This window comes from Cibotium barometz, chromosome 10 (genome assembly GCF_041138505.1).
Source record: "Cibotium barometz isolate CiBa-2024 chromosome 10, ASM4113850v1, whole genome shotgun sequence".
Classification (NCBI taxonomy): Eukaryota; Viridiplantae; Streptophyta; class Polypodiopsida; order Cyatheales; family Cibotiaceae; genus Cibotium; species Cibotium barometz.
This window is the reverse complement of record NC_141055.1, coordinates 37,270,517-37,296,256: the sequence shown is the minus strand read 5'-3', so window position 1 is coordinate 37,296,256 and position 25,740 is coordinate 37,270,517. Positions and strand designations below refer to the sequence as shown.

Below are 25,740 nucleotides of genomic sequence, written 5' to 3'. Positions count from 1 at the left end.
TGGACACCCACACGCTTAATAGCACAACTTTAAAACCACAAATTTGAAATGGACAACTTAATACAACTTGAAATTGAAATGAAATGAAATGGAAAGATGGACACCAGCACTGGGGCCGGAACGGGCCGACCCCCCCCTCAATATATGATATATTTATTGGGAGTATTTAATGAATACAATGCTCCATGGGTTCCAAGAACCAGATAATGTCCATGTACATATGAAAACAGTACCAAACAAATAGGCTCGAAGTCGAATTTCGAAGTAGATGCTCGAAGCAGAACGACCACTAGTGTGGTCCAATCTCTACGGTCCTGTGCTTTCACTGGACTCCGCGGAGAGCGCCTCACTGGTGTTCCGAGATCACGCACAAACAGGCGCTCTCGTACTAACGCCTGGCTCTCCCAATCTCAGCACCTTTGGACTGAGGTTCTCCAATAGAGCTTGGACAACCCAGCACCGAACGGGTGTTGGCCGTATAGGGAGTCGGGAATCCCTTATCAGATTTAAACACAAAATACTTTACTTAAATCTGAAATTTACTTACTCGTGGATGGCAGATAGAGAACCAATACCCGTGGTATTTGTGTAGGAGATGTAGCCACCCAGGAGGTGTGAATTCCTTGTTGAAGAAACAGTTGCCTCGTGGTGAACCACCAAGACAAGTACCACTGCAAAAGACCACAGCCGCCTGCTGTGAGAGAAGGAGCACAGCTTACTGGTGGTGGACAATGTCCTGGATGCAAGACGCCACTTGTTGGTGATCCACACGCAGCCTGCTGGTGTTGGACACACAGCCGGCTAGCTTTGGTAGGCTGCGTAGGAGGATGGAGAAGGAACTGGCGCCTGCAGGAGATGGACAGCAGCGACCGCCTGGCTGCATCAGGTGGGGGGCAGCCGCGTGTAGATAGTGGGCAGCCACCAACAGCGATTATAGAAGTGCAGCCTGATGGTAAGAAGAGGCGCAGCAGTACTGTAGGTGAGGAGTCGTCAGTGCAAAAAGTCACAGCCGTCTGTTGTAGCACCCGCTTGCAAGGGAGAAGGCGACTGGTTGCAGTAGTGTACACAGCCGCCTGTATGAGGAGGCAGCGCAGCAGTGCAGTCTTCTGGAGGTGACAGCCTCCTGCAGAAGGTGGAGTCGCCTGTATGGGAGGTGAAGCAGTCGCCTGTGGGGAGTAGAAGCAGCCGCCCTGCAGAATAGGTGCAGTCGCCTGTATGGAAGGTGAAGCAGCCGCCTGGTGATGCAGTCGATAGAGCAGCCTGCCGCCTGGGAAAAACAAACGTAGGAGGGATGGTCGCTGGTTTCTCAACGTAAGGTGATCGCCGGGTGATGTCCACGCTTGAAGGAGGAGGTTTTTTAATAAAACTTAAGGTGGAGTTACACTACGCTTGCATGTGGGTGAGGAGTGTGGGTAGGTGACCATGCCCACCCCCACACTCACTTAAGTGGGGCTCCCCACCTTGTCCCCTAAGTGGGTGCCCAAAGGGGGTACCCACATTTAAGTGAATGTGAACACTTAACCTTATAAAACTAAAGGTTAGAAATAAAATAATAAAAACAACATGTACCATATACTTACCACCTGTTCACATGCACTAAAACTCGTCAGAATACAGAGCAGACTTCACGACTCACTGGCAGGCGTCCCCGCTCAGTAAGTAACACGTCAAGCAGGCAAACACAAAAATACATGTCATGCGAAAACAGTTTCAAACATGCAAAATATGTGTGCATGTGCAAATAGTAACATGGACATATCTCCCGTTCATGGAACAAGTACAAAATATCTGTCGGCACAAAACTGGCACGACATAAAAACATAAAAACCTGGTCTTCCTATGGAGTGACAGTCCCATAGGTAAGACACAGTTCCAGGCACGAGTCTCCCTATGGTGTGACAGTCCCATAGGCAAAACACGGCACGAATACTGGCTCTTCCATGGTGTGACAATCCCATGGGTCGAACACAGTCCAGGTCATACACGGGTGGCACCAGTCTGGCTCCCATCCATACGACACCATACTGCTAACACACGGGTGGCACTAGTCTGGCTCCCGTCCATGTCAGCAAAATACTGGCCTCTTCACACGAGACACCGGCCTGGCCTGAAGTGAACGAGACGCAAAAACTGGAGATGGACCAAATGGTCGGCCAATTGGTGACAGTAAGGCTGGATGAGACATGTGTAGCAACAATATCTCAGAACCAGCCTGAAGCTCTGATACCAATGTCACATGCGGAAGCTCTAGGAGTCTTCTTTGAGCCCTAAACACTTGTCTTGGAACAACTTGATGTTACGACCCTTACACGTGGCAACGTGCAGGACGCGTACACACTGATACGCGGGATTTACACGCTAGTAATGCGTGGGAAAACCAGTGGCAGCATACTATTGCACGTCACCGCTTATATTAATAAGTGTGAACGGGTAACTTTCGTGGGTGACGGTTGTAGGACACAGGGGGCGCGTGCATATGGTGTGTGGCTAGTAAGATACTTTAGAGCTCCTTTGTAACATGACTACTATGCGGAAGCGTGCTTAATGATGATTAATGCAAAGCAATAAAGATTAATGCTAATCACATGCACATGACATAGCGAAGTAGAGAGAAGGAGAAGAGAGAAACTCTTTACCTAACCTACTACTATATATTATTGAATGAATGAGTAATTACAATGATTGTCATAGAGCCAATGTAGATCTAGACTATGAATGCTATGAATGAACTTATGCTTACTGTCTTCCACTATGCGTTAATGGAAAACGTTGATTTGGAGATGTACTTGGCTAATCCAAACTGTTAGATTGCATGTCGTTGGTCTTGGCTCTGCAATCTTTGTCTTTGAATGACTATGAATGACACATGAGCTGTCTTTATATTGTAAAGTGATAACAAGTCGTAATCATGTCGGTTTTCACTTTTCAGGCCTTAAAAAGTCATCGACAATGTTATGAAATGTGTTCATATTGTACCCATAATATGTCCCAACCATTGGTGCATGTCTTCGGCACCTCCGGGCACCTATAGGGACGCCAAATTGGCTCCAAACTGCCCATATATGACTTCTAACTTTGCCCTTACGGCGGTTGTAAGGAGTAATCGTGTCTATGTGGCATTGGATTAAGGTGTGTAGGTGACATTCCCTCCTTTCAAACTTGGAGCTTGGGTGCATAGGATGTGCCTTTGCTCCATGCTGTCGATTTGACTGCGGTCTGGATCTCCCATATGGTGTCTCCACCACTATCTCCTCGGGAACTGCGAACAATGGAAGTTGCCCCTTTGCCTTTGGAAGCTCTATTGGCATGGTAGACTTCATGAACACCTCAGAAACTGAAGTACTTATCTTCTCCTCCTCGTCAATGGATTCGGAGATAATTGTGGGAACCTTGCGAATTGTCACCTTCTCGATGGCTATGATGATCTCGGGAACTCGCATGAAATCTGGAATTGTTTGTGGCGCTGCATGCTCGAACAATTGTACCTCTTGGTTGACCTCGACCTATGGATCCGACACAGTTTCTAGTGCCTCTTTGGTATCCCTTTGTCCTTGGTCTTCTACTGTGGTACTCTTGTCCTCTTCCTTGGTCTTTACCACACTTGCTTCCACTGGAGTACTTTGACTCATCATGGCGAAAATATTCCTTATTTCTTTCCAGTACTCTTCTTCACATCTTTGTCGTCTTTTCGTCTTTGCCTTGCTTCTTCTAAACGTTGTTCCCTTTCTTGCCTTGCTTCTTCTTCACATTGTTTCCTTTGGCGATCTTAATCTTCACATTCTTGTTGGTAAATCTTTTCCCTTTCCTGGGATTGCCGTTCCAATAGTGCCCAATTAGCTTCACTTTGCCTTTTCATCAAAGCGAAAATATCCTCTATGGTTGCCATGAAACGCTTGCTGTTTTTTTGCTAATCAGTCCCAAAACCCTAAACCTAGGCTTCTACATGCATCCTAGACACCCTAGAATCATGCTAGACTGAAATTATGTTGGGGTAAAGGCATTATGCCCACCCTTATAGTGTGTACAAGCCCATAAGTTATAGTACATAGTACACTTAGTACTTTTAATGTACTAAGTGCACTATGTGTACTAGTGCAATATACATGTGTGATAGGGGAGTCACACACTCATCTTGATTGAGTTGACTTATCCCCACAACTCTGTCTCTCTCTCCCTTGTTTCTCTGTGTATGTCTCCCACATGAACTCTAACCCTAACTAACACTCCCATTCAACTGGTATCAGAGCCTGAACTTCCAACAATGGTGGTGTCGAATTTGCTGTAGAGGAGAAGAAGGTGCAGGCGTTGATTTCTCTCCTGGCTTAGGTAGCAAAGCAAGGCGTGTGCTGTCTGTGTTGAACGTGGGGAAGCGTGTAGAAGCGCTGGCCACTTAGGCGAAGGGCAGGCGTGTCAGCGCTCAGCAGCCAGGCGCCTACAGTAGCAGCAGCAACCATCGCAGCGCACAGCAGGTGGGCGGAAAGAGAAGGTGGCGTTGAGGCGTTGGTCCAAAAAGCGTAGCGCTACTAGGCGAAGGCAGGCGGGCATCCTTGGCAAGCAGCTTCTCGCTGTTTGACACGTGCTATGCGCTGAGCTCCACGTCACCTTCTATAAGGCATTAGACTCCCTACGAAGGCGAGACAGGCGAGTGAGGAGTAGCTGTGGTGCGTGTACCAGTGAAGCCCAGGCTGCAGCGCAGGTAGCCAACAGCCAGGCAGAAACGTGCGTGTACCAGCGAAGTCCAGGCTGCCTAGCGCAGGTAGCCAACAGCCGAGCAGAAACCCTAATTATCTCCCCCATTCCAGGCGTTGGTTTGTTACATATGTACAATGGGGCTTGAAGGTTTATGGCTTACCGTGTGGCTCAATGAGTGAAGGCAGAGAACCGATTGCCAATCCGCAACGCAATCTTAGATGTCACCACCGTTGTCTTTGCTGATGTGATTGTTTGAACTTTGGCCTTCTAGCTCTACTGACACGAGTTAATGTTGCGGTGTAGTGTAGTGTATGGACATACCATTTGTGCCAGAGGAAGCTCATGCCTCTCCCACACATTCACAGAGAAGCCTTGCTTCAAGGCTGCATGATTTTATCTTGGGAAATACACAGTCAGAAGAACCTCAACCCAGGGTGAGAGGCATGGTTATTAGTGCCGTCTGGTCCTTCGCCTGCCCAAAGAGGGCCACGTCTGTGACCAGCCCAAGCCCGACTACAAAAGCACCAGCAGCATCATACAATTTCAGCAGCAACAACAGCATCAGATTTTCTGCAACAGCATCAACACAAAGAAATTCAGCCTGCAAATCTCAGAGAAATTCAAAAATTAAGAGGTATTTGCCTTCAATTTTGGGAATTTCTTATCAATTCAATCAATTGAACAAGTACAGTGTCGAATTGATCAATTTTTGAGCAAAATTGGCAAAATTGGGTGACATTGGTCACAATCAGGATCAATTTGCAGGAAATTGGATGTCGAAATTTGGAGCTTTTGATGTAATTGTGCAATTGGGCACTCATACATGCTGTATGATGTGAGAAATCGCATGTTCGGGCAAAATTGCAGTGCAAATCAAGGGGCTTTTGTGCCGATTGGATTGATTTGCATGCAGGCAATCGCATTTGATGCTTTGGGCAACGTGTTGATGCCTGTCAAGCACTCAATGTGCCTGTAAATCAAGGGGCTTTCATGTATTGGATGTATATGTGGCCAGGGGGAAGCACTGTGAAGACTCTGGATGCCTTCATGTGCGTCAATGTACCATGTATGATCAGCAATTGATCTTAAATCAAGGGGCTTTTCAAGATTTTATGCTTGTTGAGCTCGGCAAAGCAGCAGGCAAGACTTTTATGCCTTGAATCCTCAGAAATCAGCTTGTAGTCAAGGGGCTTTTGCCCAATTTCTGTTCGGGACTGTTGTATGCAGTGTTCGGGACTGTAAAAGTCTGATTTTCACTCATTTGGACAGCCAGGAGAGCATTTATTGCTACTGTACCTGCTGGTACAGATTTGGCACAGCTTTGTGCAAGTTTTGGCATGGCTGCACATTGATTTGAGTGAGCAAAAGGTTCAATTTCAGCTGCTGTACTTGTCGGTACAGGTTTGGTACATCATTGGTGAGCACTTAGTACTGCTGTACAGTACTTTGGAAGGGCAACAGAGCACATTTAAGGTGCTGTCTTAAATCTGCAGCAACCAGATTTTGGTGATTTCATCACATGAAGTGGGAGTAGAGTTGCATTTGTGCTTCCGCAGTGGGAGATAAAGCTTGGGAGAACAACTGTGAGCACTTTGTGTGCTTTTGGTGCAGTGTTTGCACATTTTGCAGGGAGTCAGGCATTGACAGGTTGCATATTGCTATGGCAACCACAGGTGAGAGCTCTTCATTGCTTCACATCAAGAAGCTTGAAGGCTCACATAACTATGATATTTGGCAAACCCAGTGCTATAATGGGTTGCTCCAGAAGAAGCAGCACAAGCCTATCAAAGAAAGGGGTGTAAAGCCCGCTTCTCTTACTGGTGAAGAGTGGGAAGATATGGATGAGCTGGCAAGATCTACTATCATGTTATCTGTGTCAGACTCTTTACTTTTCAGCATTCGTGAAGAGAAGACAGCTTGGGGAATGTGGCAGAGATTGCAGGACTTGTATGCCCAGCAAAGTGCCTCAAGCAAAGTGTATTGGTTGAAGAAACTCATAGGTCTTTAGATGAAGGAAGGGGCGTCTATGGCAGCCCATCTAAATGAGTTTAATGGTATTGTCAGCCAAGTCATTAATCAAAAGTTGGCAATGGACGATGAGTTCAAAGCCACTTTCCTCTTATGCACTTTGCCAGAGAGTTGGGACACATTCAGGACAGCCACTAGCAATTCGAATGCTATGCTGTCATATGCAGATGTTGAGGGTGCTCTTCTTCAAGAAGAGATGAACAGGAAAAACAACTCTGTTGGAAAGTCCAATGCAATGAATGCACGTGGGAGATCCCAGCAAAGGGGAAAAAGCCAAGAACGGGGAAGGAGCAAGTCCCGCTCCAAAAAGGACTTGGAATGCCATTATTGTGGCAAGAAGGGACACATCAAAAAGCAATGCTACAAATGGAAAAATGATCAAAAGGAAAAGGGAAAAGGCAAAGACAAAGACAAAGATGAAGCCAAAGATGTAAAGCCAAAGGGCAAAAGTGGAGTCAAGATTGAAGAAATCAATGTGTCACATGCAGGTGACAGTGAGAATGAGGTCCTATTTACGTCTTCACTTGATGCCCATTCACTTCTTACAGGTGGTCATGGTATGCACTCATGGATCATTGATTCAAGTGCCTCCTTTCATGTCACAGGTTGCGGAGACTTGTTGTCAGGTATACTGCTGGCGATGAAGGAGTGGTTTATTTGGGTGATAACCATGCATGTAAGATTCTTGGTAGAGGTGATGTGAGGCTTGTGTTTTCAGATGGCTCACAGCTTATGCTCCATGATGTCGGCATGTGCCTGAGATCAAGAAGAATCTGCTTTCTACTGGACAGCTTGATGATGCTGATTATGTTGCTACATTTGGTCGTGGAAAGTGGAAGATTAGTAAGGGCTCACTGGTTGTTGCCAGAGGCTCTAAGGTGGACACTCTTTACTTCATGCATGCAGGTGTTTGTCACCATGCTAATGTAAATGCAACCGAGCTGTCGGAAATCTCTATGTGGCATAGCCGGTCGGGACACATGAGTGTCAAAGGAATGGAGCAATTGTCTCGTTTGGGTTACTTGCCTTCTCTAAAGTTTTCAAGTTTTCAGTTTTGTGAGCATTGTATATATGGCAGGCAACTCCAGTGTCCCCACAAGAAAGCTCTTGGACAGAAAGATGCTCAGTTAGAGCTTGTGCATACAGATGTATGTGAGATGCCTCAGCTTTCTTTGGGAGGGGCAAAATATTTTGTGTCTTTTATTGATGATGCCACACGCAAGGTGTGGGTTTATCCTCTTCGTTTGAAGAGTGATACATTTTCAGTGTTTCAGAAGTTTGTTGCTCATGTTGAGAATCAAACTGGCAAAACACTGAAGGCTTTGCGTTCCGACAATGGTGGAGAGTATATGTCCAAACAGTTTCAGGACTTTTGTGATGCTAAAGGCATCAAGAGGGAGCTCTCTACTCCTTATGATCCTCCACAAAACGGGACAGCAGAGAGGATGAACAGGACCATTCAGGAGAAGGTCCGTTCTATGTTGTCACATGCTGCGTTACCTCATGGTTTTTGGGCTGAAGCTGTTATGATAGCCGTTCATCTTATAAACAGGTCACCTAACACAAGGCTTGGTGGAAAAGTGCCAGAAGAAGTATGGACAGGGAAGCCTCCGTCATACAAGCACTTGAGAGTGTTTGGTTGCGTTGCGTACGTGCACATACGCAAGGAAATGCGCACCAAACTTGATCCTAAGTCTCACAAATGCATATTCCTAGGATATGGTGACAGAGGTGAAATGGGGTATAGACTTTGGGATCCCGTGAATAGAAAGATTATACGCAACAATGATGTCATTTTTGATGAAACATGCATGTATAAGGAGCCTGCAAGGCAACAGGAGCCTGGCAGAGTCATCTTTGATGATGATGGACATCATGGACAACAACCAAGGGCTGTAAATCAGCCATTACAGCATCAAAACCAGCCCTTAAATGGTGCTGAAAATGGTCCAAATGGACAGCCAGAGATGGCAGAAGATATCCCTATGGATATACCACAGTTAGAGGAGATACCGGGCATGATTTTTCAGCCTTATGGCATGGAACAGGAGCCACCAATGGATGATATGCAGGCTGGACAGCAACCTGCAAATGATGGTCATTGGGTACGGAGGTCCACAAGACCCTCCAGAGCCCCTGACAGGTTTGTTCCAGGGATTGACTACTTGATGCTTACTGACTGTGGGGAGCCCTCATGTTATAAGGAGGCTTTACAGAGGGCAGACAAGGCTCTTTGGGAGCGTGCCATGAAGTCAGAGATGGATTCTCTGCACAAAAATGGAACATGGAAGTTGGTGCATTTGCCTGCAGGCAAGAAGGTTTTGCCATGCAAATGGGTTTACAGGCTCAAAGTTGCACCTGATGCAAAGCCAAGATACAAAGCCAGGTTAGTGGCTAAGGGCTTCAAACAGGAATATGGTGTGGACTTTGATGAGATCTTCTCTCCAGTGGTCAAAATGACCACACTTAGAGCTGTGTTAGCTTTGGTTGCGCATGATGATCTGGACTTGATTCAGATGGATGTGAAGACTGCTTTTCTTCACGGTGATCTCCATGAGGAGATATATATGCAACAGCCAGAGGGTTATGGAGTAAGTGGAAAGGAGAAGCTTGTATGCAAGCTGAAAAAGAGTCTTTATGGGCTCAAACAGGCACCAAGGGAATGGTATCATAAATTTGATACATTCATGAAATCCCAGGATTTCAGGAGAAGTGACATAGATCACTGCTTGTACACCAAGAAAGCTTTGGATGGCAGTCTATTGATCCTCATCTTGTATGTTGATGATATGTTGATTGCCGGGAAATCTCGTAAAGAGATGGATGCCTTGAAGCAGAAACTGCATCAAACCTTTGATATGAAGGATTTGGGTGATGCAAATCACATTTTGGGTATGCGGATACTTCGGGACAGAAATCAGCATGTGTTGTATTTGTCTCCGAAGGAATACATTGGCAAAGTTTTGTAGAGGTTCAATATGGACGGGGGGAAGAGGACTAGTACTCCTTTGCCTCCATATGTGAAACTCAATGCTATGGACAGCCCACAGTCAGATAGTGGCAGGGCTGATATGGCCAAGATTCCGTATGCTTCAGCTTGTGGCAGTCTCATGTATGCCATGGTTGCTACTAGGCCGGACATTGCATTATGCAGTGGGAGTAGTTTCTAGATACATGGCCAACCCTGGCAAGAAGCATTGGGAAGCAGTGAAAGGTGTCATGAGATACCTGAAGGGCACACAGGATATGTGCATATGTTTTGGCAAACAGGATGCATTAGTGCATGGTTACACGGATTCAGATTATGCCGGTCATCCAGATAACCGGAAGTCTACTACCGGTTATGTATTTACATTCACAGGAGGTGCTGCGTCATGGATATCCAGGATGCAGAAGTGCACTGCCTTATCTACTACAGAGGCCGAGTATATTGCAGCCACAGAGGCTTGCAAGGAGGCATTATGGCTATCTCGGTTAGTGGTTGATTTGGGTTATACAGGGGATATTCCATTGTTGCATTGTGACAGTCAGAGTGCCATCCAGTTGGCAAAGAACCCTGTCTTTCATGCAAAGACGAAGCATGTGGATGTGAAGTATCACTTCATTAGAGAGGTGATAGAGAACAAGCAAATTCAGCTTGTTAAGATTCATACGGATGACAACCCGGCTGATCTGTTGACAAAGAGTTTGCCTCCGGAGCGGTTTGCTCATTGCAGACACTTGATGGGCATTGGATGAGGCCAGTTTCAGCCTTGATATGGCCTTGTATATTATCATGTACATGCTGATTTTTCTTTTCCTTCATTTAAGGGCACTTTGCCTCTAAGTGGGAGGTTGTTGGGGTAAAGGCATTATGCCCACCCTTATAGTGTGTACAAGCCCATAAGTTATAATACATAGTACACTTAGTACTTTTAATGTACTAAGTGCACTATGTGTACTAGTGCAATATACATGTGTGATAGGGGAGTCACACACTCATCTTGATTGAGTTGACTTATCCCCACAACTCTCTCTCTCTCTCCCTTGTTTCTCTGTGTATGTCTCCCACATGAACTCTAACCCTAACTAACACTCCCATTCAAATTAGACTTTTTAGTACTATACTATGCTAACAATGAGCAAAAAGCTAATGCAAAAAGACTGATTTGATGAAAAAATGCAAATCCTAATTTTGCTTGCAAACCCTAATTTGTTGATTTACATGCAAACCCTAGCATTGATGAAAGCTTTTTCTAGGAACAACCTAGACATGCTCTGATACCAATGTAACATGACTACTATGCGGAAACGTGCTTAATGATGATTAACGCAAAGCAATAAAGATTAACGCTAATCACATGCTCATGACATAGCGAAGTAGAGAGAAGGAGAAGAGAGAGACTCTTTACCTAACCAACTCCTACTATATATTACTAAATGAATGAGTAATTACAATGATTGTCATAGATCCAATGTAGATCTAGACTATGAATGCTATGCATGAGCTTATGCTTATTGTCCTCCATTGTGCGTTGATGGAAAACGCTTATTTGGAGATGTACTTGGCTAATCCAAATTGTTAGACTGCATGTCCTTGGTCTTGGCTCTACAATCTCTATCTTTGAATGATTATGAATGACCCATGAGTTCCCTCTATATAGTAAAGTGATAACAAGTCGTAATCAGGTCGGTTTTCACTTTTCAGGCCATAAAAAGTCATAAAATGTGTTCATATTGTACCCATAATATGTCCCAACCATTGGTGCATGTCCTGGGCACCTCGGAGCATCTATAGGGGCGCCAAATTGGCTCCAAACTACCCATATACAACCTCTAACTTTGCCCTTAAGGCAGCTGTAAGGAATAATCATGTCTACGTGGCACCGGATTAAGGTGTGCACGTGACATTCTCCTCTTCTCTCTCACGTTTTTGCATGAAGAAGGATTCACAAAGCCAGGGTTGCTTGCATGGGGCTTGACAACCTCTAACTTTGCCCTTAAGGCAGCTGTAAGGAATAATCATGTCTACGTGGCACCAGATTAAGGTGTGCACGTGACATTCTCCTCTTCTCTCTCACGTTTTTGCATGAAGAAGGATTCACAAAGCCAGGGTTGCTTGCACGGGGCTTGACATTCGGTATCAGAGCTTAGGGTTTTCTTCATGGCTATGGGGGAAAGCTTGGTGCCTATTTAAGCTTGGAATGGAGGTGTTTCGTGCTCATCATCAGCATATTTGTTTTTTTCCCCCGTCCGTCGACACTGGATTGCCGTTGCCGTTGCTGTCTTCGCTGTTGTTTTCGTTTGTCGCTTCTCATTGCCGCTATCGCCATACAAAACAATGACACAAATATTGTCACATGCACTCTGCATTGTAGTGCATGGTGACAAGATGGCTCATCATCAGTGCAACACTGTACAACAGTAGAACCTTTTAGGATTTGATATTTGTCGTACGCCGTGACCCCATTGTAATCCTCAGTCCAGGATATGTCAGGCACGAGCTAAGTAGGTCATTCCTCAGCCTTAGAGAGTGAGTGAGTGAGTCAGTCAAGTCCCTTAACCCACTTGGAGAGAATCATTTATGTATATAGAAATCAATAGAAGCCTTAGGGTTTGCATCAGATCATGTTTGCATTTTGCATATCATTCATCCCGTATGCATATAGACCATCTAGATCATTGCAGAAGACTCATAATATCATCCAGTATTTTTCCCATATTTTATATCATTTATCTAGCATTTCACCATATTATTATCAACATTATCCATTTAATGCAAGACATGATGCAGTCGACCAGCTTTCTGTTAGAATTTATGCATCTCAGACTTCAGTGTATTTGGGTTGTGCCTATTATTGGGCATTTTATGTAATTTCTCCTTGATTTATGAAGTCGTGGGTAGTCGGCCTATCCCTAGAGGCGGTCGGCCAGTTCACTCATGCACTATATAAGGAGGCCTCCCATTTCTCACTTTCTTATCCAATCCCTTGCACAAGTTCAACATTCTCTTGCTAGCCAATTGCCATTGTAAAGCTTCAAGATAATATAAAAGGTGATCTTGTCCACAAGCTCTCTCTACTCTCTCTCGTCTTGTTTATGCTTCCGCCTGTGCATTCTCCAACATGCTATCATTCGCTTAGGTTCAGGCTGCTCCATCTACTGCAAATCTGCCCGCCATCTCTTATGTGCCTTGCGTTTTCTACCATAGCTCTTTCTGGCTGCAGATCAGTCCCAAACAATGGCTGTGTTTTACTGCTTTGCTGCATTTTCTGGTCCAGCCAGCCCCCTTGCTGCTGTCGGCCAGCCCTTCAGGCTGCGTTTTACACTTCAGAAGCTGGTTGTGGAGTTCTTGGCTGCGTTTTCTGTTTTCTGCATCAGTTGAGGTGAGCTTCTTGCATGTGGAGTTGCCAGACAAGTGGCTGTACATCTCCTTCTTCCTCCATGAGTCCCTACCCTTCCGATAGGAGGTTCCCGGTGGTTTCTTGGACTGTTTTGCTGCTGTCCAGCCTTTGTCTCTCTCCGGTTTGAGAGGGGCCGATTGGTTTTGGAGCCTTGCTTTCTTGGAAAGCACTTGAGAGGAGTCTTGGAGTGCTAAGATTTGTGTACTTTGTTGCTTTGGATATGGTTTCCCTCTTGGAGGAGGCATCTATCCTTGTTTCTCAAGAGTAGGTAAGGTTCCCTCCTAGTGGACAGGATCTGGCAGTTGTTATAGTGCAACAGACAGGACAGTGTCACTGCTCCTCTTAAACCGGTTCATTTGGCCAAGGATTGCAAGCCCGAAGGTATAGCCCAGGCCAGGACCAAGTTTTCAACGACAGGCAATGATCATATACACGATAATGATACAGATACTTCCACTACTACTTCTAGGGCTCCCAGGGTGCTTCCGGCTTAGGAGGACCCAGAGAGGGGGCTGACTACAGCTCCACTTACTGGTGCATGGGGACCATGATTCGGAGTTCCAAGCATTAGACATCTCGCAGGACATGGTTATCTTTGGTATAGCAGAGATTATGAATTGGATCTGTTCCGAGTTCATTGTTCAAGGTTTTTGGGACGTGATGTGTTTTTGTCCACTGTTGGGGATTATGGACGCGGTATGTCCAGCAGCTCATCATCTATTCTCGGAGTTCATTGCACGCTTGGTGGGAATTCGTAGCCAAGCAAAGTTCTTGCTGTTCGTGGTGGCATTTTGTTTCGAGGAAACAGGTTGGTGGGTGCTCTCGCTGAGGTGATTCCAATATTCGCGGTGCCGGAGGGTCCATGGTTGCATCTTCATCGGCTTATTTTCTTCCAACTCTTACACACTATGAGCTGTAGAGGGGGTGTTAGAATTTATGCATCTCAGTGTATTTGGGCTGTGCCTATTATTGGGCATTTTATGTAATTTCTCCTTGATTTACTATCCCTAGAGGCAGTCGGCCTGTTCACTCATGCACTATATAAGGAGTCCTCCCATTTCTCACTTTCTTATCCAATCCCTTGCACAAGTTCAACATTCTTTTGCTGGCCAATTGCCATTATAAAGCTTCAAGCTAATATAAAAGGTGATCTTGTCCACAAGCTCTCTCTACTCTCTCTCGTCTTGATTATGCTTACGCCTGTGCATTCTCCAACACTTCCAGCCAGCCGACCTGCTCATGAAAGGCATATAAATATCCTAGCATTGCATTCATTCATATCATTCATTCGTCATAATCATTGGACTCAAGCGTTTTATCCTTCAGTCCAAGGAGCATCTATGATTGAGTATTCAGCCCATCTTCATCAAAACGCAACACTTTCAGCACTCAACCACTACAGTACCTTGCGTTTTCAGCGTTCACTCTTAGCATCGTTTTGCTACAGCCCTTCCGGTGAAGATAAAATGCATTCATACATTCATTTTCAGCATACAGTCACAGCCTAGAATAGTCCCATCAGCCCCTTCTCTCAGCCTCAGATTTGCAGCCTTCCTACATTCCATTGGAAGAGTGCATAGGCTTGAGATCGGTCATCATTGGTGCTTCTATAGCCATGTACAGTTCAGCCTGACTCTTGGTCTGTCAAAGGTCTTGCGTTTGGCTTATCTACAGTCCAAAGTCAGTCCTCATTCATTCTCTTCAAAGATAATAAAGCAAATACTCCTAGCAATAGGAGGGGGTCCTTCAGTGGGTAATTTGGGACTCAATAAGGTGTACCAATCTCTCTCTCTCTCTCTCTCTCTCTCTCTCTCTCTCTCTCTCTCTCCTCTTAAACTTTGAAGTGCTAAAAGTGGATTGCTAAAGACTCGCGAAACTCAAGATAAAGAAGGCGGTGTGAGACTTTGTGTGACAGGATCCTTCATTATGCATAATTCCATTGCATGTTACAAATATCCCCATCAAAAAGAAGCACATAGAGATTACTGTCTGCATATGCCCTCTCAAAGCCAAGAGATAACAAGAAGGCATCGATCTTCTGATACTAGGCACAGTGTAATATGCGGAAGCTTCGGAGAAAGATCGGTAACTTCAAAACTCGGAATTCAGCACTCTTTTTGCGACGGAAATTAATGCACAACACTTGAAAGGAGAAGTGCAGAAAATAGAGAGAGAGAGAGAGAGAGAGAGAGAGAGAGAGAGAGAGAGAGATAGAGGACACAGTATTGGGTCCCAATTACCCTCTGTAGGGCCCCCACCACGGATGGTGTATTTGCTTTATTAGAATGATGAGAAAATCTGAAAGAAAATACAGCAATCTTGGACCTTTTCTTGGCTGGAAAATCCTGCCCTTGACCTTCAGTTCTCCACCCCTTTGCTTAGCAAGTCCCTTGGCTTGTCTAGCCCTTGATTTGCTTGAGCACTTGGTGAATAATGAGATGAATGATTGGGACTATTATACTTCCCATCATGAGCAGTCGGCCAGCTGATAAACAGGCAGCCAGCACCAATGTCCCACGACTGGTGACAATTCAGCAATAAATGCTGAATTAAATCCCAAAAAATGCTGAAAAAATCCCATAAAGTCTGTGCACCTCTTCCTGGATGGTGGGACATCAGGTGCCTGCTTCTGAAGGGCTGGGCACATCCTTTGTCCACAATCCCAGGGCTGGGCAGCCTGTATGGGCTGCCCCATACATGCCCTACAGCCATATAAAGGTTGTAAACTCTTGGAAATAGCCTTATCTTTTCCCTAGGGCTGTCCTACAGCCCCTCCATGGTGGCTGGTGGGTTTAGCCTGGGCCTTCGTGGCCCTCATGGGGGTGGTTCTACACCATTCCCATGCCCACACTCAGATCCGGGGTAGCCCTGTCACCAATTGGCCGACCATTTGGTCCATTCCTAGTTTTTGCGTCTCGTTCACTTGAGGCCAGGCCGGTGTCTCATGTGAAGAGGCCAACATTTTGCTGACATGGACGGGAGCCAGACTAGTGCCACCCGTGTGTTAGCCGGATGGTGTCGTATGGACGGGAGCCAGACCAGTGCCACCCGTGTATGACCTGGACTGTGTTCGATCCATGGGACTGTCACGCCATGGAAGAGCCAGTATTCGTGCCGTGTTTTGCCTATGGGACTGTCACACCATAGGGAAACTCGTGCCTGGAACTGTGTCTTACCTATGGGACTGTCACTCCATAGGAAGACCAGGTTTTTATGTTTTTATGTCATGCCAGTTTTGTGCCGACAGATATTTTGTACATGTTCCATGAACGGGAGATATGTCCATGTTACTTTTTGCACATGCACACATATTTTGCATGTTTGAAACTGTTTTCGCATGACATGTATTTGTGTGTTTGCCTGCCTGACGTGTTACTTACTGAGCGGGGACGCCTGCCAGTGAGTCGTGAAGTCTGCTCTGTATTCTGACGAGTTTTGTTGCATGTGAACAGGTGGTAAGTATGTCGCACTTGTTGTTTTAATGTTTTTTTATTCTAACCCTTTATTTTATAAGGTTAGGTGTTCACACTTATTTAAAAGTGGGCACCCCCTTTGGGCACCCACTTTGGGGCCAAGGTGGGGAGCCCCACTTTTAAGTGAGTGGGGGTGGGCATGGTCACCTACCCCCACTAGTCCCCCACATGCAAACGTGGGTATCACCAAGGTTAACTTCACATTAAATTTTATTAAAAAGGTTTCCCCCTTCAAGCGTGAGGAGGATTCGCTTCTTTCTTTTTACGTAAGATCACCCGGCGACCATCTTCCTTGCGCATGTTTACCCCAGGCGACTGCTGAATTGTATGCGCTTCTGCTCCCAGGCGAGTGCTGGTGGCTGCGCTTAATCTTCAGCTGGCTGCTTGAACCTTGCAGGCGACTGTTTTTGGCTGCTGCTGGCTGCGCCTGCCTCTACAGGTGGCTGAGAGTTATTACAGGTGGCTGTTTACTCCACGCTGCACTCTCCCAGGCGGCTGGCTGTACTGTACACCTGGCGGCTGCTTCACCATCCATACAAGCGGCTGCCATCTCTCCCTTTACCACTGCACGTAATCTGTCCCCAGGCGGCTGGCTGCATCAGCACTACAGGCGGCTGCCATCTTTCTCTGCACTGCTGCGCATACACCCTTCAAGGCGGCTGCTGTGTACCTTCTTACAACGTACAACCTCTGGCGGCTGTACGTTCTGCTCCTACAAGCGGCTGCAAACTTGAAGGCTGCGCTGTTTTTCTTCTTCTACACACAGTCGTGGGCCCCCTTCAACAGGCTCTGCGCCTTGTTTACAGCAAGTTGCGCCTACCCACAGCAGGCGGCTGTGTCCTTTGTGGTGGTGCTTGTCTTGATAGTTCTACACGAGGCAACTCTTTCTTCAACAAGGGTGGCTTCATATTCTACACAAACACCGCAAGTATTGGTTTTATATCAACCATCTACAAGTAAGTGACTTTCAGATTTCAATAAAGTATTTTATGTTTAAATCTGATAAAAGATTCATCACGCTCGGCCAACACCCGTTCGGTGCCGGGTTGTCCAAGCTGTATTGGCGAACCTCGGTCCAAAGGTGCTGAGATCGGGAGAGCCAGGCGTTAGTACGAGAGCGCCTGTTTGTGCGTGGTCTCGGAACACCAGTGAGGCGCTCTCCGCGGAGTCTAGTGAAAGCACAGGACCGTAGAGATTGGACCACACTAGTGGTCGTTCTGCTTCGAGCTTCTACATCGAAATTCGAGCCTACTTGTTTGGTACTGTTTTCATATGTACATGGACATTATCTGGTTCTTGGAACCCATGGAGCATTGTATTTATTAAATACTCCCAATAAATATATCATATATTGAGGGGGGGGTCGGCCCGTTCCGGCCCCAGTGCTGGTGTCCATCTTTCCATTTCATTTCATTTAAATTCAAGTTGTTTTAAAGTTGTCCATTTCAAATTTGTGGTTTTAAAGTTGTGCTATTAAGCGTGTGGGTGTCCAACGGAGTCTTTCCCACTAGACGGGATCGGTTTCACCTATGGGCTGGCCCCTTGTCCTAACCACTATCTACTCAGTGAGCTGGCATCCGGTACCATACCAGATACACACAACCACTGACATCATTCTAGAGGGAGACTCACAGCGCGGACTGGCACTGTTTCATGTGCAAGACCGTGCACACCTGACCTTGGACTCATGTGCAGGACAATGCACACCTGACCTCGGACGACTGAGATGGATCCCTGGCTGACTCGTCTCGGACTGGGCTCACATGGGACCAGTTCACCATCTCAGGTCTTGCACCTTCTGTACAGAAATGTCTATGTGGCATCCAAATGCGGGATGCACGTGACATCCCCTTCTGCTTAACTTGATGGAAGCTACATAGCCTCCAAATAATCCGTCAATAACGCCGAAACTTCGTGAGGAACTGTCGTAGTCTTCGGCCTGAGCCATGCTTGAAACGGTGCAGAAGGATCTGTTCTGGAACCATAACTTCTGCTTCATCCAAAATGTCTGGTTTCGCTTCGTCTTTGACCTCTGAAGGGGGTGGACCTGCATATGGTTTTAACCAACTGACATGAAATACATCGTGCATAGTCCAACTCGGAGGAAGCTTTAACTGTAAAGACACCTCATTAATCTTTTTCCGGATGGGAAAAGGTCCGAAGCTCCTGAAAGACAACTTTGGGCATCGCTTGTCCACCTGCTTCAATCTTTGCTTCATAATCCGAAGATAAACCGAATCTCCTTCTGAAAACTTCATATCCCTTCGGTCTTTTTTGGCCTGTCGAGTGTAGGCCTCTTGCGCTTTAGCCAATTTGTCCTTTAGTGACTCTAAAATCTCCTGTGGTAAGACTCCGTCACTCTGTTTGCCTCCGGTACTGAAGACGAAGTCCTAGTTAACAACGACTGGAAAGGTCTTCCAAACGCTGCCTCATATGGAGTCCTGCCAATAGCTGAAGAAAAAGAGTCATTCAAAACAGCTTGAACTAAAGGCAAATACGATTCCCACTTACCTTGTTGATTGTGGACATAACACTTCAGCACATCAAAGGCCAAGTGGTTGTATATCTCTGTCTGGCCGTCTGTCTATGGGTGGAATGCAGTGGAAAAATTCAGCTTAGTACCAAAATTATCAAACAATGCTCTCCAAACATGACTGGTAAACTTGGCATCTCGGTCTGACACTATGGTCCTAGGAATCCCGCCAATCGGGTACCAATGCCGAATGAATAACTGGGTAACATCCTCGGCGGTCACATTGGCCCTGCAAGGAATAAGCATAACAAATTTGCTAAACCTATCAACAATAGTTAAGCACTGCGTATTACGCTTACTCGAACTGGGAGGCAGATTTGTGACAGAGTCCATCGAAATGTCCTGGAAAGGACCCTCAGGAATTGCCAAGGGCTGTAACAACCCTATCTTCTTTCCACGAGGAGCTTTCACCTTTTGACAAATGTAACAGCGTTGTACATATATAAACACATCACGCCTCATCTTTGGCCAATAGTATTGCCGTTCTAATTTCTCCAGAGTCGAATTCATGCCCCTGTGACCACCTGTAATGGCGTCATGGGCATCATGGAGAAGAGCTGCCCGGAATGACTTCATGACACATAGTCGGCCTTTGTAGAAAAGCCAACCATCGCGTATCAGAAAATGGCATGGTCCTGTGGCATCCAATGCCTGTTCCCACTGAGTACCGAATTCCTCGGAATCCGCGTACGTGTGCTTCATGTTCTCTAGTCCTGTACCAACAAGGTCAAGTCTAGTGGTCTGAATCGTAGACACTTGTCCCTTCCTGCTCAAAGCATCGGCTATTGGATTGGCCTTTCTTGGAAGGTACTCAATCATACCACCGAACTGCTGGAATATCTGACTCCAACGGTGTTGTCGATCACTCCACTGTGCACTTGGCATTGTTTGGATCCAACGTAATGCCTGATGGTCAGTGCGAACCTCGAAGTCATGGCCATACAGGAAATGTTTCCAATGTTTCAAGGCATGTATAACTGCTAGGAGTTCACGATCATAGACTGAGTAGTTCTTCTCGGCGCGCAGTAACTTACGAGACATGTAAGCTACTGGATGACCATTCTGTTGCAATACACCTCCAATTGCGATGTTACTCGCATCGGTGATCACTTGAAATGGTTCATCCCACGAGGCAAGGGCTAAACAAGGTGCTTCTGACAAAGCCACCTTGAGGTTCTGGAATGCCTCCAACGCTCGTGGAGTCATTCGAATCTTTTGCCTTCTTGTTTTCACTCCCTTTAGCAGATCGGTGAGATCTGCCGAGAGATCAGAAAACTTGTCGATGTGGGTGGAATATGCCTGGCATATACCCACAAATGATCTAATGTCATAAGCTGTCTGAGGTAACTTCCCAATTGACAATCTCGACCACTTTAGCCGGATCAAGTCGAATGCCTTCAGCACTAATTATATATCCCAAGTAATGCACCTGGAACAGATAAAATTCTGACTTCTTTTCATTGACGTAGAGCTCGTTGCTTTCCAGCAACTTCAGAACTTTCTCCACATCAACGTCATGCTGCTTAACCGTAGCTGAAAATATTAGTATGTCGTCCAGAAATATGAATACACACTTTCCAATCAACTCCCGGAAAACACGCATCATCATGCGGTTAAATGTAGCTGGGGCGTTCGTCAAACCAAATGGCATGACCACAAATTCATAGTGGGCCCGTTCTATTCGGAAGGCTGTCTTGGGGATGTCCCCCTCAACAATCCGTACCTGGTGGTATCCACTCTTTAAATCTAGTTTTGAGAACACCTTTGCTCCATTCAGCCTCTTGAGAATATAGTCAATTCGAGGCATCGGGAATCTGCTCTTGATAGTTAGCTTGTTGAGTGCACGATAATCGACACACAAACGGGAAGACCCATCCTTTTTCTTGACAAATAAGATCGGTGCTGCAAATGGCGACACGTTGGGGCGGATGAAGCCAGCTTGCAACAATTCTTGGAGTTGGCGGTCCAACTCCGATTCCATTGCCTTGGAAAGGCGATACGGAAACTTGCTTGGGGGTTCCGAGCCTGGGAGGAGGTCAATCCTGTGATCCTCCGGTTTGGACGGGTAGAGCTGGGGAGGGAGGCTGTCTCGAAGAGAAATTTTCTGGAACTTTTCGTGGAGAACCAAGTACTTCTCAGAAGCACTGACCACCGTCTGGGCTGTCTGGATGTAAATCATCGCACACTGTGCGCCTTTCGTGACTACTCGCTTAGCCTGCAAGTGGCTTATGAGCGGAAAGTTCGGAATTCCTGGCTCACACTTAATGGTCACCGGGGTGTTTGACACATTCCGATTGATCTGGAACGTGTGCTTGTCCCACTTGACATCAGGAAGAAACTTGTGAAACCACTGAATACCCAAAATTATGTCTGCTCCTATCAGAGGGGCAACCATAAAGTCACGCACAAACTCTATGCCCTGAATCACTAACTTAGTACCTAGAGCTTCATACTTGACGCTCGTTGTCATACCTGTGCTAAAACCCTCAACCTGTTTGTCCGCTCGAAACGGGCACGCCTAGCGGCCTGTTCCGTGACCACATCCTCCGTGCTGCCGCTGTCAAACAAGACAATGACTCTCTGGCCACCTATGTAGCCAAAGGACTTGAGCAATTCGTTGCGCTCATACTCCTGGTCATGGGCGCCCTTCTGCTTATCTTCGAGCTCCTGGCTAATAATTGCTCCAACTGAAGCACCGGGGTTTGAAGAACTAGGGTTAGCCACGCTGGGTCTGTGTGGGAGCTGAGCTCACCATGGAAGCTGTGGAGGCGGCGGCGGCCTTTGGAGGCTTCTTCGGACAATCCCGAGAAGTATGTCCTTTTGTGTGACAAAAGAAACATCTACCCTCCTCCTTGTATTGAGAAAGCTCCTCAGCACTCAACTGGCCACCTATCTTGCTTGCCTCCGCTTTCTGGTCGGGAGTAAGCTTAGATGCATTGTTCGAGTTCGTGGAGCCAGAGGCTCCCGGGCTCTGTCCTGGGGAAGACCCCGTCTGGTTCGGTGTGTGGCTGGTAAGGTACACACTGGACAATCGGGGTCACTAGTATATATAATGGTTGGGTGGTTAAACGTGGTATGCCAAGCTAGGTTTCTTTTTGTTGTTTTGGAGCTCTTCTTCTTCTCTCCCATGTTTTTACATGAAGCGGGATTCACAGAGCCAAGGTTGCTTGCATGGAGGCTTGACACCTGATGCAAAACACAAGCAAGAGATCGAGAGAAGAGAGAGAGAAGCTGAGTTTCAGTATATTCATATAGTACAAAAAGGTGTACATTATTGCAAGCCATAGGCTGCCCCTCATCAAAAGGTTCTTGACTCATAAGAGTCCCAATCTAATGATTCTACTCCCTAGAGGAATGAATGACTCAACACGAACCTTGGTATAGCCTTTTATAGGCTCTTTTGGTGCAAGAGACATGGTCGACCTGCTGTTGGCCAACAGACTGTTCTACCCGACCTGAAAAACTGTGTCGGCCAGCTCTGTAGCTGTAGCTGACAGGCTCCTGTTCCACTCCGGGGTTCTCTTGCACACCATTGAGCCTGACTCATGCCCAAATCCTGTGTCTTTTCCTGCTGCCTGTCAGAGACTAGCTCTTGGAATGAGCATGCACATGTCTTGCACATCACAGATAGTGCATGCATGTGCGTGAACACGCACGTGCACATGCATGCACACGATTCATTTTCGTATTTACATATATTGTATTTATATTCTTATTCATATCTTTTGTTCATATATATGTGTGTATATTTGAATGTATATACCATATATGTATGTATGCATGTGTTTTACTATCATCCTGACATTCATCATGCAGGAAATCAATATTAAGTGTTGGTTTTGTGACATGGTTTCATGGTATTTTTTTCTTATATGAATTTTCGTGATTTTATTGTGTCTTGGTTCTATGCAGTTGCACGGCCTGGCTATGGTACTTTTATCAACTCTAAGGAAGATGGAGCATATTTTTAATGATGTCCCTTTTAACTACATGTTGCACACATCTCCTGTGCAAGACTACTGCAATGTGCCTTACTATCATTGGTCTGTTCGTGTTATACCACATTTGCTTACACTCGGTGGTTTTGAGCTTGGTAGTGGTTGTCATATACTCCCTGTATATCCTGAGAAAGCAGCTTCAGAACTACGGGAAGTTGATCTTGAGCCTGTTTCTTAAGGAGAGCGTCAATTATTTTCACCTCATTTTAATATTAACTGTGCTACTCAGCTTCAGAATTACAGGAAGTTGATCTTTAGCCTGTTTCTTAAGGAGAGCTATAAGGGGAGGCCAATTATTTTCACCTCATTTTAATATTTACTGTGCTACTCAGCCATCAATTTTAGCTCCTCAGTATGAAACCGAAAATGTCCATCTCTATTGGAGCAAATGTTGTGTTGCATGTTAAGGTTGTCTACTCTCTTCATCTGTTTTGGGTGATGATATACACTCTAACCCCATGACTTTACCAAGTTAATTATATCATAGCATCTACATGGTTGAATCTGTGCACAACAGGGAAATTGAGAACAAAACAACTAAAAATAATCTAAAGCAATTGAAAACTTGCAATGGTGGGTATGATGTCTTTATTCCATTGGTTGGGAAAGATACGAGCAGTGTACCCAACCTTGAATAAAATCATGGGCAGCTTTTGCCTTAACATTAGTGCTCTTGCCTCTCAAAGCAGAGGTCCTGAGTTCGAATCTTTCGCAATGGCATCTAATTTCAGCACCCACTCTCACGTGCACTTTTATCAAGAAGCTACTGAAATTTCACAGGCACTCGTGTGTGTGAAGGGAGTGCCCACCGCACCTGCCACGTTGCAGATGTAGAGCTGGCAACTCCTACCCATGAAATGGGCAGATAAGACGCTAGCAGTGGCTGGGTGGCTTGTCTTATGCTCTTTCAAAAGTACCAAGACTTATGAAATATGCAATAAATTGAGCAGTCTAGAGAATTAATTTGTGTGTGGATGCAATCATTTATGAATAATCATTGGTGTTTGCCAAAACTGCACAAAATCAAGGTTATCTGCATGCATCAAACTTTGAACTTTTGTATAAGTCAATTCTTCACAAATTTTGCTGGTTTTGAATCTCAATCTCAATCATCTCTTGCTCTTCAATACTTCCTTACCACATTACAGTAGTTAGTTAGTTAGGTGTTTTCATTACAAACACTAGTTGCAAAGCTTGCCAACACCAACTCACTGAGAAAGTGTGCCTTCTGAAAGAGCTTGGATCCATACTAAGTTCCAAGCCTTAGCCTTACGGTCTGAAACTTGGACCTTCTCCTTCACAACAGCACTGGCAGCGCATTCATGACAGTACCACCAGCGGAGGACAACCCAAATTACCCCTTCTCTCCCCTCCTCTTTCTCTCTTCCTCCCTCTTCTTCCTCTCTCTCCTTCCTCCTCTTTTTTCTTTCTCCTTCTCTCTCTCCCCTTCCTTCCTTCTCTCTCCTTCTTGCTACCTCCTGGCTGCCCAGGTGCTTCTGCCGGTCTTCCCTGCCGCCTTGCGTCCTAGTGTAGCCGCCGCTTCCGCCGCCCTTTTATTTTTGTGCTGGCCGCTCAGGCGCTTGTGCCCGCCTCGCCTCTTCCTTGCGCCCTGGTGCCACCACCGCCCTTTTATAATTGTTCGACCCAGTTGGCGCCTCTGCGCCGCCGTTGCTTGGCACTTGGCGCCACGCGCCACCCCGCGCTCGCGGGTCTGCGTTTGCCGCCCTGACCTCCGAGACGCCCCGTGTTCGCCTCCACGCCCTTTGCAGCCACCGCTGGCCGCGCCGCGCCTCGCCCACGCTCCGCCGCTGGGCCTGGCAGGCCTGCAGGGCCTCTTGCGTACTCCTTTTTTTTTTCGAATTTTTAATATACATATATATAGGAAAAAAACAAGGATTGGGGGTTTGAAGGTTGGGGTTTTTGACTTTAGAATTTTTTAGTTAAATAAGATAGATATTGGAAATATAAAATAAAACTAAAAACTAAAGGGAGAGAAGGAAAAGAAGAGTGGGAGAGGGGGGTTAAAAATACGATTAGATTTAATTTAAATTAAAGAGAACAAAATTTAATTAAACTTTGAAAAAAGGTTTTATGGTGGTGGGGGTGGGGGGTTTAGATTGGGGGTGGGTTTTTACGGGTGTGTGTGTGGTGCATGTGTAGGTGTTATATGTGGGTCTGAATAAAGAGTGCGAGTGTGGCCGCATTATATGTGGATATAAAGAGGGAGGAGGCTTTTTTGGGTTGTTTTAAATTTGAAGTTTTCAGTCATTCCAAGTGTACTCGATTGTACAATTAATAGGGGGTGTTACATTATATATGTTCAAATGAGGTTTAAGGTTTCTGGCTTACCTTGTGAGCTCAATGATCGAAGGCAAAAAAATCTCTTATCCATCCACAACGAACACATCAGTGCACCTTGTCCTAGCATGATAGAATGGGTTACTAGCCAGTTGTATGCTACTCATGTTGTCTCAATAATAAATGACACCGGTGCTATCCACGGCACAAGTTAGCTTCATTTGAAACCAAGCTATCTCACAAACTATCATAGGAGTGTCCCTATCCTATGCCTCTATACTTAACAAGGAATTCTCGCTTGTTTCTTACTGCTCCAACTCATAGGCAACACTCCC

General features: G+C 45.9%; 1 protein-coding gene across 1 annotated transcript in view; it reads left to right on the top strand.

Moving 5' to 3' along the window:
- LOC147634861 (putative galactose-1-phosphate uridyltransferase) overlaps positions 1-23,347 on the top strand; it is a 35,699-nt gene extending 12,352 nt beyond the window's left edge. The window contains exon 3 of the mRNA XM_086804057.1: positions 23,022-23,347. Coding sequence (XP_086660183.1) covers positions 23,022-23,285 — 264 coding nt within the window. The 3' untranslated portion in view covers positions 23,286-23,347. The remainder of the gene's footprint in view (positions 1-23,021) is intronic.
- Positions 23,348-25,740: the final 2,393 nt, after the last annotated feature.